At 42.1% G+C, this 19,919-nt stretch overlaps 1 protein-coding gene across 2 annotated transcripts in view; it reads right to left on the bottom strand.

Moving 5' to 3' along the window:
- Positions 1-1,668, bottom strand: part of MED27 (mediator complex subunit 27) — a 167,528-nt gene extending 165,860 nt beyond the window's left edge. For both annotated transcript variants that reach the window (XR_014543975.1, XM_083596884.1), the window contains exon 1: positions 1,362-1,668. Coding sequence is in view for 1 of the 2 variants with exons in the window: in XM_083596884.1 (XP_083453010.1) it covers positions 1,362-1,567 (206 nt within the window). In the remaining variant the exon portion in view is untranslated. The remainder of the gene's footprint in view (positions 1-1,361) is intronic.
- Positions 1,669-19,919: the final 18,251 nt, after the last annotated feature.

Raw genomic sequence — 19,919 nt, 5'->3', positions numbered from 1 at the left:
AAACTGTCAGAATAATAGGAGACAAATATAGGATCCCCAAATGCGCGTTTGGACCCTGCGTCTAAAAAGTTTGAAGACTTTCAGTACAGACAGGGGAGCAAGGTAGATGCATTCTCCAGCTCTCTTTATACTTCATACCCTCAAGTGTTTTCGCCTGGTTGGAATGCATTGTGGAAAGAAGAAAAGAAAATCTATAAAAAATTATTTACAAAAAAAAGATAAACGTGTTCCTGAACTAAGTTAATGCCTCCTGCTTTTATGGATGGAGGATAGAGAGATGGTTTGAGAAAGTAGTCTGCTGTGCAAAAGTAGCATTTATACCTGTTGCTCCACCCACTTTTGCCTCTAGCCACCCACCCACCAGACATGTGGCTCTCAGAAGGCTGCCTAGCAGGGAATGTGGCATTTCATTACACTTCTGGTTAGCATCCTCTTTCTTTCCCATTAACCTATCTTTTTTCAGTTTTTGCCCCTGGGTCTGCTGGTCATTCCCCAGCACCTGACAGTCACAGCAACACCCCAACCTCTTAACACAATACATCCAACAATTAACAACCATGCTCCCTTCTAGCTTGCCCCAAACCATATAGCATCCAGAAGATAGACTGCCTCTGGACCTAGAGGTTTCACTGTTGTGCTGTGCAGAGCATGGCATCTCCAGTTAACAACAGCATTGCTGTGGCTTGTCCAAACAGCACAGAATTCAGGAGGGAGATGGTCCCAGAACCTGTATGGTTCCAGAACAGTGTGCAGCTGTGGCAAGCATGGCATCTCCAACAACAAACCTTGCCCAAGACCACAAAGCTTTCAGAAGGTAGACCATCCCTGCTGTGGAAGTTCCACTGCATAGGTGTGGAGAGCATCTCCAAATATCAACCACTACCCTTTGTGGCTTGCCTTAAACCAAGTTGTATTCAGAAGAAAGTATTGTCTCTGTACATGGAGGTTCCACTGCAAAACTGTAGACAGCATGGCATATCCAATTAATAACAGCAGCTACTCTCCCTTGTGGCTTGCTATGAACGAAGCAGAATTAACCTGCCCGTGGTGATTTCCACGGCATAACTCTTCAACGAACAGCAGCAGCAACCCTCCCTTAAGGCTTGCCCAAACCCACATAGCCTTCATAAAACAGACTGTTCCTGAACGTGGAAGTTCCACTGTTCAGTTGTCACAGCGAATTAGCATTTCACTACACTATCGAATTCCATATCTAATTGGGGGGTCGCCTTTTTCTCAAGCATTTCTAGCCTTGTGGGAACCATCTCCTCATCCCAGAAACGGGAGGAAGGGAGGGGGGAGTGTCGCCCAGGGCAACCTCCTCCTCGGCAGGTCTTTTTCCTCTTTCCCTTCCTCCTCACCCCAAGTCTCGGCTGACGGAGTGGAGGCTCTCTTGGAAGCTGGAGACGAAGCTCTTCTCACGGCCCTCCAAAGCCTCCTTGTTGCGCCTGCCGTCCTTGAGGCAATCGAAGACGCGCGTGACACTGGAGCGCAGCGCCTGGATAGCCGAGATAGCCTGGGCAAAAGCCTCCAGGTTGACCCCGGCGCTTAACACCCCATCCGCCATCTTTGGCCAGCAACCTCCTGTCGGAAAACCGGAGCGCGAGGATATACTGAGAGGAGCGCGGAGAGGAGGACGCCGCCGCCGCAAAGCAGGCTGGGAGATGTAGTGCACGGAACTTGGGCAAAAGAGACTGAGGGCCGCTGCGGTCGCAAAGCAGCCTGGGAGACGTCTCCTCCTCCCTCCTCCAAAAAAGCACGGAGAATGAATCCTAAAGGGCAAGAAACGCTTCAGCCACAAAGCAGGCTGGGAGATGTAGTCCGCGGGATAGAGAGAAGTTTTTCAGGAGATTGGGAGGCGTGTGATTGAAATCAGAGTGGTTTGTTTACCTCCCGTCTGCCAGGTTACCTGTTTAATGGTCACTTGATTGGATTGCCTGGGGAGCCTGGCCAGTCTTTTGTAATGACAAATACTTAGTTCCTGGGCCAGGTCACAGCCTCACAACCTATTCATATCTTAAATGTGCCCTTAAGACAGGATTTGTGAAGGAAAAGACAATGGGGAGGCTTTTCCATTTTCCTTTGACCTTGCAGAGAAAACATTTGCTCAGTTTGGGAATCAAAATGGTTTCAGGTCGGTCTTCCTGTGCTGATCTATGTACAGTGCTTGGTTGGTACACTTATGAACATTTAACATATATCTAAGACCTCAAAATTCCTATCACACCAGTCACAATGAATAATGCTTCCATTGTTTTATCTTATGCATCATCCACATCTGGGCACTAGAGATGGCAGATTAGAGACAGAGAGAACATTTTCCTTCCTTGAAACCACCAATGAAGCAAGATAGTCACTTAACTCATTGCCCAAAAAGAGGATATACATTCCCCCCCCTTCTTTCCTCTTAAGGAGCTTAAGATAACATAAATGCTTCTCATCTTCTCCATTTTGTACTCACAACAACCTTGTGAAGTAGGTAAGCCCTGATAGATAGTGGCTGGCCCAAAGTAATCCAGTGGACTTCATGTCTGAGTGGAGATTTGAACCATTTTCGCCTAGGTCCTGGTCCCAACAGGAGGTACAAATTTGCATATAATCTCTTTATAGACATTTAGACAGATATTTGCATGTTTAAAAATCAAGGCAATTAATTTCCCATGTTGTTGTTGTTTAGTCGTGTCCTTTTTTAAAAAAAGATATTTATTGAGGTTTTACAAAAACATAGGTTACAAAATAGAAAAAAAGTCATATAGAAAGAAAAAGATACAAAAACAAGAGCATACAAAAATACATAAAAAAGAAAAAAGAAGAATAAAAATACGAAATACAAAAAACAAATAGATAAAAAAGAATTAAAAACAAATCCGTTTTTTGTAACTTTAAACTCATTAGCTTGTTTCCTTGGCCTCCTCACACCTCCCCTTTTTGTATTCCCATTTAAATAATCAAATCAGCAAATCCTTACCCTCTTTCGTTTATCTTAACTCTATATCTTAACATATTATAACTCTATATTTTCATCCATTATCAATTCATTTTTACATATTCTTATTAACTTTGTTGCTAATGCCACTTATTTTCAATCCAACATCATTTTAACATTCATTAATTTTACAGTGTTCCTGCAGATAGTCTTTAAATTTCTTTCAGTCTTCTTCCACCAACTCTTCTCCCAGGTCTCGGATTCTGCCAGTCATTTCCGCCAATTCCATATAATCCATCACCTTCATCTGCCACTCTTCCAGGGTGGGTAACTCTTGTGTCTTCCAATACTTTGCAATAAGTATTCTTGCTGCTGTTGTTGCATACGTTGTTTAGTTGTGTCCGACTCTTTGTGACCCCATGGACCAGAGCACACCAGGCACTGCTGTCTTCCACTGTCTCCCACAGTTTGGTCAAACTCATGCTGGTAGCTTCAAGAACACTATCCAACCATCTCATCCTCTGTCGTCCCCTTATCCTTGTGCCCTCCATCTTTCCCAACATCAGGGTCTTTTCCAGGGAGTCTTCTCTTCTCATGAGGTGGCCAAAGTATTGGAGTCTCAGCTTCAGGATCTGTCCTTCCAGTGAGCACTCCAGTGGGCTGATTTCCTTAAGAATAAATAACCTCAAATAAATCATTCAGTTAAGTCCAAGCTTGGATCATCCAAATCAGTACTACTATAAATTTGCCCCAATTTGTTTTGCACCCAACCTCCAAAATAAATTTCCCTTCAGTCTATTGATCCCCCCCTCAATTCAATATCAGTCACCACATCATTCCTCCAACCCCATCCCAGAAATGAAATTAAAGATGAACAGCATGCACTTTGGATGATGGAAAGAGAACACTATCTTGCACAGCCATTGAAATACTCTGCTGTCCAAAGGAGTACTGGGGAATCTGGTCCTCCAGGTGCTCTTTGACTCCTGCTCCCATTGTCCTTGACTACTGACTGGCAAGAGTTGATGGGAGTTGGAGTCCAACATGTGGAGGACAGCATTTTTCCCCTGTACCATAGGGTGAGAGGCAATCATCTGCCCCTACTTATTCTACCACTGTTATAGAAAAAAAATGGGTTTGGTGTTTACAGTCCAGCTCTCCATCAAGGAATTCAGTGTCAGTCAGGGAAAATTGAGTGGAGTCAGGATCCAGTGAAAGCAAAGAAGATCTTTATTTTTCTGCCGCAACAGAGTTCACACATACACGCACACACACACACACACACACACACACCTTTCAAGGACCCAGAACAAAGGTGTACAAGAACTTTTGAAGACTTTAGAAAGTCTTATCCCAACCCCTTAACCAAAGACCATCCAAAATGCATTATACATACATCACAGAAAGAGTCCATCTACAACAGAAATTTGACAGTGTGGCTTGTCTCTCTTGCATTATTGATTGCATTACCAGGTTAGTCTGAGCCAGTTTTTTTAGATGGTAAATACTTTAGTGCTTGTGAAGGTACATTCTTTCACCTTTGGTGGACATGCCCAAGGATTAAGACTTTCTGGGAGATGATTTATAATGAGATGAAAAAGGTATTTAAATATACCTTTTTGAAGAAGCCAGAGGCCTTTCTCCTGGGCATGGTCGGCCAATTGGTGCCAAAGAAGGATAGAACTTTCTTTATGTATGCAACAACAGCAGCAAGAATACTTATCGCAAAGCATTGGAAGACACAAGATTTACCCACCCGGGAACAATGGCAGATGAAGTTGATGGACTACATGGAACTGGCAGAAATGACTGGCAGAATCCGAGACCAGGGAGAAGAGTCGGTGGAAGAAGATTGGAAAAAATTTAAAGTTTATTTACAGAAATACTGTAAAATTAAGGAATGTTAGAAGGATGCTGGAATGAAGTTACATGGCTTTAGCAGAAAGGTTATAAAGAATTAAGTAAAAATAGATTGTTAATGGGTTAAAGTGGAAAATTTAAGGTTAGATTGGGTTAAGATAAATTATGGAACAAAAATTGAGTAAGATGGAAAGGATTTGCTGAAACAGCTAATTGAACTAGAATACAAAAAAAGGGAGGTGTGAGGAGGTCGATGAAACAAGTAAATGAAAGATAAAGATATGGAAATATTGGATGTGTTTTTAAATGCTTTTGTTTTTTCCTTTTTTCTGTTTTACTGTATTGTTTCTTGTTTTTTTTCTTCTTTCCTATGTATTGTGAGGTATTGATTTGTTCTATTTAATTTTTCATTTTTTCATTCTTTTTTTCTGTAATCCTTAAACCTTTAATAAATATTATTTTTTAAAAAATACTTTAGTGCTTGAATCCAAGTCACAGGCACACCATATTCATATACAAAATACACCATTAAGAAACTGTTGCAGGAATTTATGTATAGGTTGGGGGGTTGCCCCTCCAGCAGATATCATGCACATGCAGCCCACTACCAAAATCAGCACAATCACTTTTGTGACTTTTGTTATTTGTCCCCACAAAACACTTCATCACAGTTTCTTCCTATCTATTCAAAGGGCCTTTGCTACACAATACCAAATGTAACAATTCACTGATAAATGTATCTATGTACTGGTTCGCTAGGAAAACTTCAGAAATTCATATAGACATGTGAGCTCAGCTACTCAGCAGCCCCTCTGCCTGAGTGATAATTCCTGGCATCCTGATACCTGAGTGCCAGACAGGTAGCCATTCCAGAAATAACAAACCCAGATGAAGACAAAAGGGTGTGGTTACAGTAACTTGGCTGGGAAACAAGGAAATGTAAACATCTATTTTGTTACACTTATTGGGTGTTTGGTGGAGGGCAAGGAGAACCATGGGGCAGGGTCCAGGATGCTCAGATTACTGCCACCAGACCTCCCCTTTCATGATGTAACCATGATGTATTAGTGATGTAGTTTGGGGATGTAGTAACGGGGATTAGCAGCTAATAAAAGTTTGGGTTCTCTTGTTCGGGGCTTCCATCTTGTTCCACCTTGTTGCAGGTGGGAGTCCTGTCACAACAGTCTTTAATAAAGACCAAGCCTACTGGCTGCTGTTTTGCTCTGGTATTCCTGGCTGGTGTCCTTGTTTTTTGTCCAAGGGAGCCCTCAGATTTCTCCGTTACCAATAGGATTTGTAGCATTTGTAAGTGAAAAGAACTACTGGGAAAGATTTCTCCAAGATATTTCCTTCTGCAGAGGAGAGCCAAGATGGCTTCAGGATTGCTCACCTGTACTTTTCCTGACATGTGGTTTATATACTTATGTATGTGTGTTTACCTTGTGCACTTATGAATGGTGGGGTTTTTGTTTTTTTTTAGACCTTGGAAATCTTTTAACACCATATTTCTTACGAGCTCTGCGCTAGTCACTGGCCCTGCTCCATTGGTAGGTTTACAGCACAATCCTACTCAAGACTTCCTCAATACATCCCTTTTGAGCAGATAGGCGTTCAGGTAATGATTGTTCACTTCCACCACCATACATTATAATAACTTTTCCAGCTCTCTCAGTCAGCCATAACATACACACCCTCATGTTCTCAACTAGAGAATGAGAAGATATGAGTGCTCCAGCAAGTTTTCCTCATGATTTTCCACTTATAAATTCTGCAGAAACACGAAGCTATCCTTAGGATGTGCTAATTTTGTCCACATAACTTCTTTCCACTGTATTTATTTTTAGACCATTTTCCTGGAGAATGGCTTTATTCCCTTTTCTTCTATGCTCTACACATAATACTTAAAACATTGTGTGGGAATAAAGTGCTGACACTCATCGTCTGTTTTACATAATGCCCTGGGGAACCAGGCTGTCTTTACTCCATCTGTTGTCTTGTGATGTAAGGCTTCCCACATTTAGAATTCATAGATACTCAGGGTTTGTCTATGTGTTGTAACTTTGTCTATGTGTTGTCTAAGGTCCATTGTGGAGCTTGCACTGGTTTAACCAGCACCAGACCTGCAGGTTCTGTACTGATAAACTTGGTGAGTTGGTAGAGACACTGCTGGTTGCTTTCTTTGGAGAGTTCAACATGAATCACTTTGCGGAATGGCAGACATTTGCACCTCATGATAAACCATGGTTTATGCAAGAGCTGCAGTGAGCCTTCTGGTTGCACACTTCCCTCTCCTGTGTGGCTGGGAGGAGGACTTTAACCTTTTATTACACATAACCATTGTTACCCATTTTGTACAAACCAGGGATCATGGTTTAACATAGTTGTGTGGCGCACCACAGTGGTGTGGCAGGACAGGAGGGGATGGCAAGTGAGTGAAGATTCAAGGACATTTAAACATTTCAGTGTAGAATAGTATGGTATATTTTAAAAAATGGTTTGGAGAATATAGATAGATATATTTTCAAAATGAGAGCGAGAGCATCAAGTGATACTGAGGACAAACCTAGTTGAAATCCAGAATCACAGTTTGAACAGTATTGTCTATTCTACAGTTCTCCACGACATATTGTTGTGAACAAAGATTTCAAAGTGACAAATATGAAAGATCAGAAAAGAGAAAGGCTTCTTTACAGTGCCAGAGCTAAGGGTGGGGGCTAGCTGGGCTTTTTTGCCTTGAGTGAAGCCTCCAGAGGGGCGTCATAGAGGTTCCCAGTCTACGTGTGTATGCAAACATGCATGGGGATGCCAAACTATGGTTACCAGATTTCTTTCAATGAATCTGGGGACACTTTTTTTTAAAAACCTGAGTAGCAACAGGGAGTCAGTAGTGGGGATGGTGAGGCAAAAGACCCTGGGCCCAAGCACACATGCATATTGTTTAAAGGTGCAAAGCCCTTCTTTCGCACCCTATGAAACATAAATGCGCAGTTTAAAAAAACAACTGGGCAATAGCATGCTGCCCGCCCGTGACTCCCGAGCCTTCCCCGATCTCCTGCGCCCTTCCCCCTTTGTTTGGGGGAGGCTCGGGAGTCACAGGCAGGCAGCTGTTGCTCAGGAGGGGCGCAAGGCGCGTGGTTTCCCTGCCAGGCAAGGTGCAAAGCCCTTCTTTCGCACCTTGTGAAACATAAATGCACAGAGTTTTTTAAAAAACTGGGCAACGGCTGCCCAGGACTCCCGACCCTCCCCCGATCAGTCAAAACAAAGGGGGGAGGGGGCAGGAGATCTGTACCGCCAGATGTCCCCGGTTCCCCTTCGGCAGTGGCAGTGGCAGCCTCAGCAGTCCGGAGCCAGCCTGGTAGCGCATTTGGCTCTGGTTGGCTTCAGGAGCTGCTTGCTGCCCACTGCCATGGTGCCAACCATTTTTCCTCTCCAGAAGTCCCCATATGATGTGTTGTGCACATTACACATCATATGGGGACTTCCAGCGAGGAAAAATGACGGGCATCACGGCAGTGAGCAGCTCCTGAAGCCAGCCAGAGCCAACTGCGCTACCAGGCTGGCTCTGGGCTGCTGAGGCTGCCACTGCCACGTTTTCTGGGGACATTCCGGGGACGCAATTTGTCCGGGGACAGATTTGCAAATCCAGGGACGTCTGGTAACCCTATGCCAAACTGGATCCCTGGTGAAATAAATTCCAATTCCACCCCTGCTTCTTTGTATTGATGAGGAGATGAGAGTTCATCTCAAATTAGACCTAATATACCGGTAAATGAGATTACCCAGCAAAAGCAAACTCACACCTCTCATTGTGTTTGTATACATTTTTAAGGTCACATATATAAGAGGTTCGTTTATAATTATATTTTGTGAATGATGCATGTTTTTATGTAGCTGCATTGTTTTATTATTTCTGGATGCCCCATGACCATACTATAAAGTAGTTGTGTTCTACTGCTAGGAGTTGTTTCTTTTTGTTTTCCAATATATTTGTTATCAATAAAAAAAATTGTGTGGCACAAGCAAATTTTTATTCTGAACGTGTGGCCCAGAGGAAAAAGTTTGAGAACCACTGGTTTAACACTTGCTATGCTCATTTTCAAAACAAGCTAAAGTTAAACCTTGAGTTAATGAAGCTGACTTGTTTAACTGACAAAACAGTAAGCCATGGTTAAATAAAACTGAAATTATTATTATTATGTATTTATTTATACCCTGCCTTTTTACCTTGGGAAGAAAAGAGGGGGAGTGGACTTGCTGCGACTTGTGCACATATGAATGTGACTAATAAGAGCTACAAAGCTGCTGTTAAGCATACAGTATTTTATTGTATTTTGTCAGGGTAACTGCCTTTGGAACAACAACAACAACAACAACAACAATGTTCTACTTTGTGGCTTTAATTGGTGCACAATTTCATACTTCTTTATGGTACTTCTATGTGTTTTCTTACATAGTAATCTAGGACAGGGATGTTAGGATTCATTCCCCATGTTGCAGTCATGGGATTGTTTACATCACATGACGGTGTATGTTTTCATTCCACATTGTGGGAAGTGATGGAGACAGGATGTTTATATTACTGTGTTTCCGTGATGTAGGACGTTTGTCCTTTTGTTCTTTCTCTTTGCTGTCTGATGCTGAAGAGGAAGGAGCTGAGCTAAGATGCTCTGAATCTGTGGATTGTGGCCACAGAGGACAGCAGGCTCAGTGCCAGCCAGAAGGGACCGGGGACTGTTTCTGTCCTGGTTGAAGCCTCCGGTAACTGGTGGCTTATAACGCCTCAAACGCTCTATAGCTGTAAACATGTGTTTAATAAAGTTTGTTCACACTTCAACTTGCAAGAAAAGGAAGCAGTGAGTTTTTCTTTTTCATTAAGTGTGTGTAAATTTGGGGCTTTTATGTGCTTATATTTCCCCTCTTATATTTACATTGCTAAACACTTAACATTTAGGGAGTAACAAATTTAAAGTACAGTACAGCTATTACCCAATCTTGGAGAATTCAAGTAGAAGGCACCCTACTGCTTAGAACTCCCAGTATTAACAGCTGGAGAACATAAAAATGGAAGTTCAGAATGCAGATGCTTTTGTTCTTAATTACATATTCTTTATATTGCAGAGGATCCATTATGCATGGAGAGAGCCAGTGTAGTGTAGTGATCAGAGTATTGGTCTAGATCTAGATTACCGTGGTGGGGAATATGTGGTCCTCCAGATAGATTCCCAGCTCCCAGCCAGCATGGCCAGTGATCAGGGACGATTGGACCTACAGTGTAGCAAAAACTGGAGGGCCACAATTTTAAAATGTACATTCCCCCCACTCAACAATAAAGGATATTGTACTATTGTTTTGATTCTGCATATAAGGCATTAGTTCAATTTCCACATTAGTTCAGATGATCCCAAAGGGAGGAGGAACACTTTTAATGGAGGAAGTTGTGGCCCAGAGTTTAAAATACTACCAAACCCAACTCAAAATAGAGCTTCTGCTTTGTAAAGCAAAAAGTTGGGGCAGAGATTGGAAGTGTTATAGCTGGAAATCATACTGGAACAAGGCACTTATGTTATGACAGAAGCATTGCTTTGGTACTGATTGAATGCTGATTTTGATCAGAAGGGAGGCGCTGCACTTATTACTAATCTAGTTGGCAACTTTCTGCCCCCCCCATCCCCCTGGCTTTTCCATCTTTGAAATCTGCATAATACATCAGATTCAGCATGCTAGGAAAAACCTGCTCCTGTTGAATTTCTACTGCTTCTGCCACCATTAAAAGCACAGGGATCTTTCTAGGCAAGAGACTGGTCTCCAAAATGCTAATGAAACATGGTGAGACAGTGGCAGGTGCTGCATATCCTCTTCAGGGCTCCAAATTGGGACGTTAGCTCTACTGGGCTCATTATAAGTTGAATATCTCTTGAACATTATTGCAGAGGCATTCAGTATTTGCTGACTCTCTAAATCTGCTTCGCATCTGCCAAGACCTATGTCACAATAGTCTAAGCTCGTGCATATTTTCAGGACACCACTTAACATGTGTAACTGCTTAACTTAACCTTTTTGTATTCAAGGCACAGGGAGATCCTGCAGTAAGCTGAACCTGTATTTCCACTGCAAGGCCCATAATTTCCCCTCACGCACTAGCACTGATTTGTCGTATATTCTGGCAGTCTGAAAATTCTGGAGCAGCCTTCAGGTAAATTTAATAAATAAAAGGTATTTTATTATATTAAGTATAAATTCGAACAATGCAGTTAGGATAGCTCCCCCCCCCATTTAAAAATGTGTGTTATTCATTCAATTAATTTATGTTATGATCCCTCCAGAACGTTAGCGTTTAGTCACAATGGCAAATGATAACAATACCTTCTGGGATTGTCAAAGCTGTCAAAAGAGCATTTAAACTTTGTACTATCTGTTTTAGAGAAGAAGGCTAACACATTTAAGTGTTTGTGAAGTTGCTATAGGGAAATCATTTAAAAAAAACTAACAGCAACCTTAAAGTGATATTTGGTATTTTCAGCAAAGGGGAAAAAATGAAAATTCCCTTTTGATTCTTTGGGTGTATTAAGCAGTCTTATGTTTCTTTGGTTCTGTAGCACTGTCTGCTGCATCCAGTATTAAGAAACTTTATTATTTATATAGCACCATTTCATTAAAGAATTGTATGGCTGAAATGCCTTTATTGCTTCTTCCAATTATGCTGAACTTCATCTCAGTTCGCCAGCAACAGTCATTTCTGAAAGCATTGCACTGGCTGCTAGTGAGATAGCAAACCCACTTTAATATGTTGATTTTAATGCATAAAGCTCTAAATGGCTTAGTAGAACCCAGGTACTTGAAGAAGTCCCTTCCCCAATACTGAGTCCTATGGTCAATTGGAGAGAGTTCTATGGTCAATTGGAAGGGACCCTGCTTGGGGTTCCACCAGCCAGTGTTGCTGGCAGGCTTATGGCACAAGACAGGCTATCCTTAGTGGCAGCACTTCCTTTGTGAAACGTCCTCTTGAGTAACATTCAGCTGACTTCCACATTAACTCCGGCTTAAGTTAAAAACATATCTATTTATCCTTTGGGTTCTTAAGTTGATGCTGACTCTAGAGAAGATGATTCTGGTTATGTGCTATTGCTGATTTGTGTTTAATGTTTTTGTTTATCCTCTTGTATATTTTTATATCTTATTCTGTTGTAGAGTCTATATTGTGAGTCACCCAGTGCTTGGAGGAAGGGCTGGGAAGAAAAACTACATAATAAAGACTTAATAAGGCAATTGGTCCAGATCTGGCCCCCGGGCCTTAGGTTGCCTACCCCTGAGTAAGTGGAAAATCCACTTGGGGAGTGCTTGAAAAATAGCAGGAGGAGGAAGGGTTAAATGTTGTTGTTGTTGTTTAGTCGTTTAGTCGTGTCCGACTCTTCGTGACCCCATGGACCAGAGCACGCCAGGCACCTCTGTCCTCCACTACCTCCCGCAGTTTAGTCAAACTCATGCTGGTAACCTCGAAAACACTATCCAACCATCTCATCCTCTGTCGCCCCCTTCTCCTTGTGCCCTCCATCTTTCCCAGCATCAGTGTCTTCTCCAGGGAGTCTTCTCTTCTCATGAGGTGGCCAAAGTACTGGAGCCTCAGCTTCACAATCTGTCCTTCCAGTGAGCACTCAGGGCTGATTTCATTAAGAATGGATGCATTTGATCTTCTTGCAGTCCATGGGACTCTCAAGAGTCTTCTCCAGCACCATAATTCAAAAGCATCAATTCTTCGGCGATCAGCCTTCTTTATGGTCCAGCTCTCACTTCCATACATCACTACTGGGAAAACCATGGCTTTAACTATACGGACCTTTGTTGGTAAGGTGACGTCTCTACTTCTCAAGATGCTGTCTAGGCCTGTCATTGCCCTTCTCCCAAGAAGCAGGCGTCTTTTAATTTCGTGGCTGCTGTCACCATCTGCAGTGATCATGGAGCCCAAGAAAGTAAAATCTCTCACTGCCTCCATTTCTTCCCCTTCTATTTGCCAGGAGGTGATGGGACCAGTGGCCATGATCTTCGTTTTTTTGATGTTGAGCTTCAGACCATATTTTGCACTCTCCTCTTTCACCCTCATTAAAAGGTTCTTTAATTCCTCCTCATTTTCTGCCATCAAGGTTGTGTCATCTGCATATCTGAGGTTGTTGATATTTCTTCCGGCAATCTTAATTCCAGCTTGGGATTCATCCAGCCCAGCCTTTCGCATGATGTATTCTGCGTATAAATTAAATAAGCAGGGAGACAAAATACAGCCTTGTCGTACGCCTTTCCCAATTTTGTACCAATCAGTTGTTCCATATCCAGTTCTAACTGTAGCTTCTTGTCCCACATAGAGATTTCTCAGGAGACAGATGAGGTGATCAGGCACTCCCATTTCTTTAAGAACTTGCCATAGTTTGTTGTGGTCGACACAGTCAAAGGCTTTTGCATAGTCAATGAAGCAGAAGTAGATGTCTTTCTGGAACTCTCTAGCTTTCTCCATAATCCAGCGCATGTTTGCAATTTGGTCTCTGGTTCCTCTGCCTCTTCTAAATCCAGCTTGCACTTCTGGGAGTTCTCGATCCACATACTGTTTGAGCCTTCCTTGTAGAATTTTAAGCATAACCTTGCTAGCGTGTGAAATGAGTGCAATTGTGCGGTAGTTGGAGCATTCTTTGGCACTGCCCTTCTTTGGGATTGGGATGTAGACTGATCTTCTCCAATCTTCTGGCCACTGCTGAGTTTTCCAAATTTGCTGGCATATTGAGTGTAGCACCTTAACAGCATCATCTTTTAAAACTTTAAATAGTTCAGCTGGAATACCATCACTTCCACTGGCCTTGTTATTTGCAGTGCTTTCTAAGGCCCATTTGACTTCACTTTCCAGGATGTCTGGCTCAAGGTCAGCAACCACACTACTTTCTGGTATAATTCCTCTGTGTATTCTTGCCACCTCTTCTTGATGTCTTGCCCCTTCATGGATTCTTCATGGATTCTTGCCCCTTCATGGATCACTGCCTTGCCGTGGCGAAGGGGCTTGAAGAACTCAGAGAAGCTATGAACTACGCCGAGCAGGGCACACAAGATGAACAGGTCATAGTGGAGAGTTTTGACCAAACGTGATCCACCTGGAGGAGGAACCGGCAAGCCACTCCAGTATCCTTGCCAAGAAAACTCCATGGACAAAGACAACAGGAAGGGTTAAATAGCCCCTGCCAATTCTCCATAGAGCATGTGTGCTGTTAAATAGCAGTTAATGTGTAGAGTGGTTTAAAAAAATAATCAACTGCAGCCTCTTGAGTGGGTGTTGATAAGTATCAGGATCACAGCAGGCAAGGAAGGGGGATATCACTTTTGGGAAGCTACTGTTTGCATTGGAAGAGCATCCTTCATAAGCAATTTCAAAAGAAAGGGTGCAAACCTGATAATCATTACCCCTGCTTCCCCTTCACTATTTTCTATTTGCATTTTTTTTTTAAGTGCAGGTCAAATGCAAAGACACATTTAATGGTCGCATCTTACTTGGCCCTCACTGTATGCTTTCTGTGAGCATTTATTCTTGCTCTTTCACACATTGTGCTTAAGAATGTGAAAGCTACTCAGATGTAGGGGAGAGAGAGGTTAAATAAATGACACAAATATTTACAAATGAGTGAATTTGATGATGTTTGGATTAAGAGGCCCATATTATTATTTTTTAAAAAAATAATATTTATTACTTTTCCAACAATTTAAACACTACAAAACAAAATGAACAATACAATACAATACAAAAACACTACATAAAACTAACACATTAAACTAACAAAATAAAATAAAAACAGTTTAAAACACATCAAACAATTTCAATATCTTATCTTTCATTCCCTTATTTCAATGACCTCCTCACACCTCCCTTTTTGTATTCCACTTCTGTTAACTGTTTCAGCAATTCCTTTCCATCTTCCTCTGTTTTCTATCCTGTAATTATCTTAACATATTCTAACCTTATTTTTCCTTTAATACTCTAATAATCTATTTATACTTAATTCCTTATAACATTTCTACTAAAGCCATATAACTTCATTCTCACATTTTTCTAACATTCATTAATTTTACAGTATTTCTGTAAATAGTCTTTAAACTTTTTCCAGTCTTCTTCCACCGACTCTTCTCCCTGGTCTCGGATTCTGCCAGTCATTTCCGCCAGTTCCATGTAGTCCATCAACTTCATCTGCCATTCTTCCCGGGTGGGTAGATCTTGTGTCTTCCAGTACTTCACGATAAGTATTCTTGCTGCTGTTGTTGCATACATAAAAAAAATTCTATCCTTCTTTGGCACCAATTGGCCGACCATGCCCAGGAGAAAGGCCTCTGGTTTCTTCAGAAAGGTATATTTAAATACCTTTTTCATTTCGTTATAAATCATCTCCCAGAATGTCTTAATCCTTGGGCATGTCCACCAAAGGTGAAAGAATGTACCTTCAGTCTCATTACATTTCCAACATTTATTATCGGGCAAATGGTAAATTTTTGCAAGCTTGACTGGTGTCATGTACCACCTATAAATCATTTTCATTAAATTTTCTCTTAAGGCATTGCATGCCGTGAATTTCATACCTGTGGTCCATAACTGTTCCCAGTCAGCCATCATTATGTTATGTCCAACGTCTTGTGCCCATTTAATCATAGCTGATTTTACCATTTCATCCTGAGTGTTCTAAGAGGTCCATATTTCAGCACTATGAATCTGAACCCCATCATCCTTTTTTTGGGTCATGTTTAAGTTAATGTAGGAAAGGCCACAGCTTCTGCAGCTGGGCTTGCTCAACATCATAATAAAAGACTTCATTCTGCATTGCTGTCAGCCTAGCACCTTAACACTCATACAGTACTAAATTACATGAAAAATGTGTGAGTTAAAAATACAAAGGGAAGAGAGAGAGAGAAAACATTTCCAAGAAATACTTGTTTTGTTTTTTTATGTACGTAACACTCTGTCCCCAAATATTTGTCCATTTTTTATCAGCAGAAATAATTGGCTGCTGGCTCTATTTCATATTCATTTTGAAAAGCAATATGATCAGCTGCACCATGAGTTGTTTTTTTAAAAAAAAAAATTCTTAAGACTTTGGGATCAAGTGAAGAATCTGGTGTAGATCCAAATGAGAGGAATATATTGTTATTTTAGAGTCTGAATAATTGCTTGAAAACTGAGTTGTGAAGACATTTGAAGAAGAGAGAGAGAGAGAGAGAGAGAGAGAGAGAAACCAAATTCACAGATGGTTTGGATATAAATCCAAACTGCAGTCAGTCCACTCAACATCTTTTTTTAATGCTTCTGCTTTTCTCTCTCTCCCTTCAGCCCAAATGTTGCTGCCTGCTCCAAGACATATGTGCTTCTTTCTTTAAACTGAACTGAGCCTCTGAATCATGTTCTTTCTCTGCATTCACATAGCAATCGATTTGAAAATCTGCGCCAATGCATTTTATTTTTAAAATATATAAAAATACGTATTTACATTTTGTAAAAATTTGGGGGGGAGGTTCTCTCACTCTCTTTTCTGCATATTTTCAAAAGCAGCTGTCACACAAGTAGGTTAGATTCAGCTGTAGAAAGAAAGATAGAGCAAGAGCAAAACATTAACAGCAAGGTACATGGAGGGAAGGCAGTGGTGGCTGGTCTACCTGGGACTGGTGGGGTAGAAAGCAGGAAAACCTATAGTAGGTGGAGCCAGAGCAAATGACAGGCAGTGCCACTTCATGGACTCATTGTAAGTACAGTGGTACCTCAGGTTACATACGCTTCAGGTTACATACGCTTCAGGTTACAGACTCCGCCAACCCAGAAATAGTGCCTCAGGTTAAGAACTTTGCTTCAGGATGAGAACAGAAATCATGCTCCAGCGGCGCAGCAGCAGCAGGAGGCCCCATTAGCTAAAGTGGTGCTTCAGGTTAAGAATAGTTTCAGGTTAAGTACGGACCTTTGGAATGAATTAAGTACTTAACCTGAGGTACCACTGTAAAAGGAACAGTGAACTATGTGGCCAGCTCTGGCTAAAAGTTTGTTTAATTGTTTTCCTACATTTTGATCCAGTCGATGTTGCCAGTTGTTTTAAGAAGTAGCCCATGCATACTATTTTACATCAATCAGTTGAGCACTTAACAGTGGCCAAGTCCTTTATTTCCAGGAAAAGGCATAGCTTACAAGTCAGTCAAAAGTGTTGGGAAACACACTCCTTGCCAATTGTCCAGAGGATGCCATGGAGGAATGCAGAACACTCCTCCCAAGACCAGCATTGATACAGCTTACCTAAACAGGGCTGGGGCAGGGTCACTGGTGACTGGTATCTATTGGGCCTGGTGGGGTGGAAGGCAGGGAGATCTATTGGGCCTGGTGGGGTGGAAGGCAGATTGAGCTACAGCCAGGCAGAGGTAGAGTCAATGAAAGAGGCAGTCAATGAAAGAGGTAGTTTTGCCCCGATCCTTCTCCCTGCTGTGTTCTACAAGGGCAATTCTGAGTCTAAGGAGAATGGGGGAGATGGCAGGCTGTGCCACTCTCTGGACTCATTGCTTTGAAAAGTGCAAATTTGACAGGTTCACCTTTAAATGCAGATTGAATCACATTTCTTCCCTATCCCCAGTTAGGAGAGAGATGATAAGGTAACCTCAAGCTTTCCCTTCCTCTCTTCTCCTATTCATTTGCATCTGGGGAGCTTAGTCCCTCACTGAACCTTCATCTATGTGGATCAGTGAAGAGCTGGCTGTGGCTCTCCACCCAGTTCTGTCCACCTTGGGAGAAGACATGATAAAGTATAGAAAGCAGTGGCGTTCAGTGAAACTTTTCATAGGGGAACAGTTAGGACCAGATGCTCCAGCTTGAGAGGATGGGGGGGGCTGAGAATTGTGATGTCCTGCCATTGCGTGCGTGGACATCACACTTCCCTCCCTATGCCAGGCAGACTTTGGGAACGAAGCCCCAGGCCTCTGATAGGAAGCTGGAGCTGGCTTTGGGAAGATGGCAGGAGAGCTCTTGGACCCCATTGGAGCATCACACCTTCCTCCCTAAGCTGGGCAGAAGCTTTCTGGACTTTGGAAAGGAGGCGCCAAGCTTTAATACTTTAATACTCTAATTTTCCTAGTCCACTGACCACACACTACTGGTAGGAAGTATATTATGTCCTTCTCCCCCACGTCATCTCCCTACTTTATAGAAACAAACAAAAAATTGTGTTGCTTCAACTTAGCTTAGGCCACTTATGGTCCCAGCTGGCTGCTGTCAAACAGAAATGGGAAACATGTTGACCTCCAGATGTTGTTCTCCAACTCCCATAATTCCTGCCAGCATGGTCTGTGTTCAAGGATGATGGCAGCTGCAGTCCAACAATGTTTGGAGAGCTGTAGGCTCCTCACCCCTGTGTCTTGCAGTTAATAAAAGGGGTCCTGACAATTGGGACATGTTGGGTGTTACTCTGCCTAGTTAGGAATTCTTGGAAAATGTCAAAACTATTTCACAAGCTAAGACTGCCTATCTTTGGCATTAGTGTCCCATTCAGGAAGATGCCTTGACCCCCAGAGGGAAAGTAAGAACCCAGTTTTTGTTTACTTCACTGTTGCTGTATCACAGACATCTTTCAGTTTACTGGAATAGCTGTGATGCTGATGATACATCTGAAAAGCAGAATTTGGACTGCACTGTATACTCCCTTTAATTGGTTGAAATATATATGCAGTAGTTTTAACCATAGAGAAAAAGTATGTTGGCATCTGATCACCTTGAACTTGGATTCTTAGAGCTAATTCCCCTCTTCAGTATGGAATGATTAAAGAAATAGAAAGGCTGCATCCATCTTCCATGGGTGGTGGTGGGGTGTGGGGAATTATTTTTTACTATCTAGAGATTATTTAGCATTTGATATTGATGTCTCGTCTGTCGAAAGATTTAAGGATCACGATGTAGTGTATTCAAGTAGCAAGCATTTTTCATTGTCCTGTTAGTGACAGTAGAATTCGCAGCCAGTTGTAGCGATTTATCTTTTCTCATATCGATTGTGTGTCTAGCCTACACTGTTTGCAGAAATTCAGCTACTACAAAACTGTAACCAGTAGGTAGTGTATAAAAAAAGGGATGGGGATGGTGCTAACGTCTTTGTATTCTAATACACCACAGCTCATTAGCATACCCAAAATTTCACGGCTGAAAATACCAGTGTTCTTCTTGTGCATGAGTGGATGATGAGGCTCGTAGCCCAACAGCCTGGTATTCTTCTTCTTATTAATTAAATTTATATATCACCCTTCATCCGGAGATTTCAGGGCGGTTCACAAGATAAAAATGCAGAGTAAAAACACAAAATAAATAGTTAAAACAAAACAATACCCCCTTCCCACAAGCACATTTAAAAGGCTGTAGAATATTAATCAACCAAAGACCTGGTTGAAGAGGAGTGTTTTCATCTGACGCCTAAAGATGTGTAATGAAGGCACCAGATGAACCTCCCAGGAGAGAGCATTCTACTAATGGGGAGCCACTGCCAAATAGGCCTGCTCTTGTGTTGCCACCCTCCAGACTTCTCCTGGAGGAGGCACACAAAGAAAGACCTCAGAGAATGATTGCAGAGTCCAGGTCGGTTTACATGGGGAGAGGTATTGTGCAGTCCTTGAGGTATTGTGACACTGAGCCATTTAAAACTTTGTAGGTCAAAACCAGCTCTTTGAATTGGGCTCAGAAGCTAACTGGCAGTCAGTGCAGTTGGACCAGGACTGATGCAATATGCTTAAACCATCGTGCCACATTGAGCAACCTGGCCAAATTCTGCACCAGCTGACATTTCTGAATCATTTTCAGAGGCAGCCCTGTGTATAATGTGTTGCAGTAATCTAACTTAGATGTTATCAGACCATAGACAACAAAGGTTAGGCTATCCCTGTCCAGATAGAGGTATAGCTATACCACCAGCCAAAGCTAATGGAAGGCACTCCTCACTACTGAAGCCACGTGAGCCTCAAGCAACATCTCAATGCATTTGTATGGCTTGTTTTGATTGTCATATCTCAAAGCAGAGTGGGCCAGAAGCTACAAGATGGATGCTTATAATTATTGGAGGCCTAAGCAAACATTCCTGTCTGTGGATCCTCATAATGCAGGATGCAC

This window comes from Podarcis filfolensis, assembly GCF_964270895.1.
Source record: "Podarcis filfolensis genome assembly, chromosome: Z".
Taxonomy (NCBI): domain Eukaryota; kingdom Metazoa; phylum Chordata; class Lepidosauria; order Squamata; family Lacertidae; genus Podarcis; species Podarcis filfolensis.
Note: the sequence above shows the minus strand (reverse complement) of the source record. Positions and strands in the feature narration are given on the sequence as shown.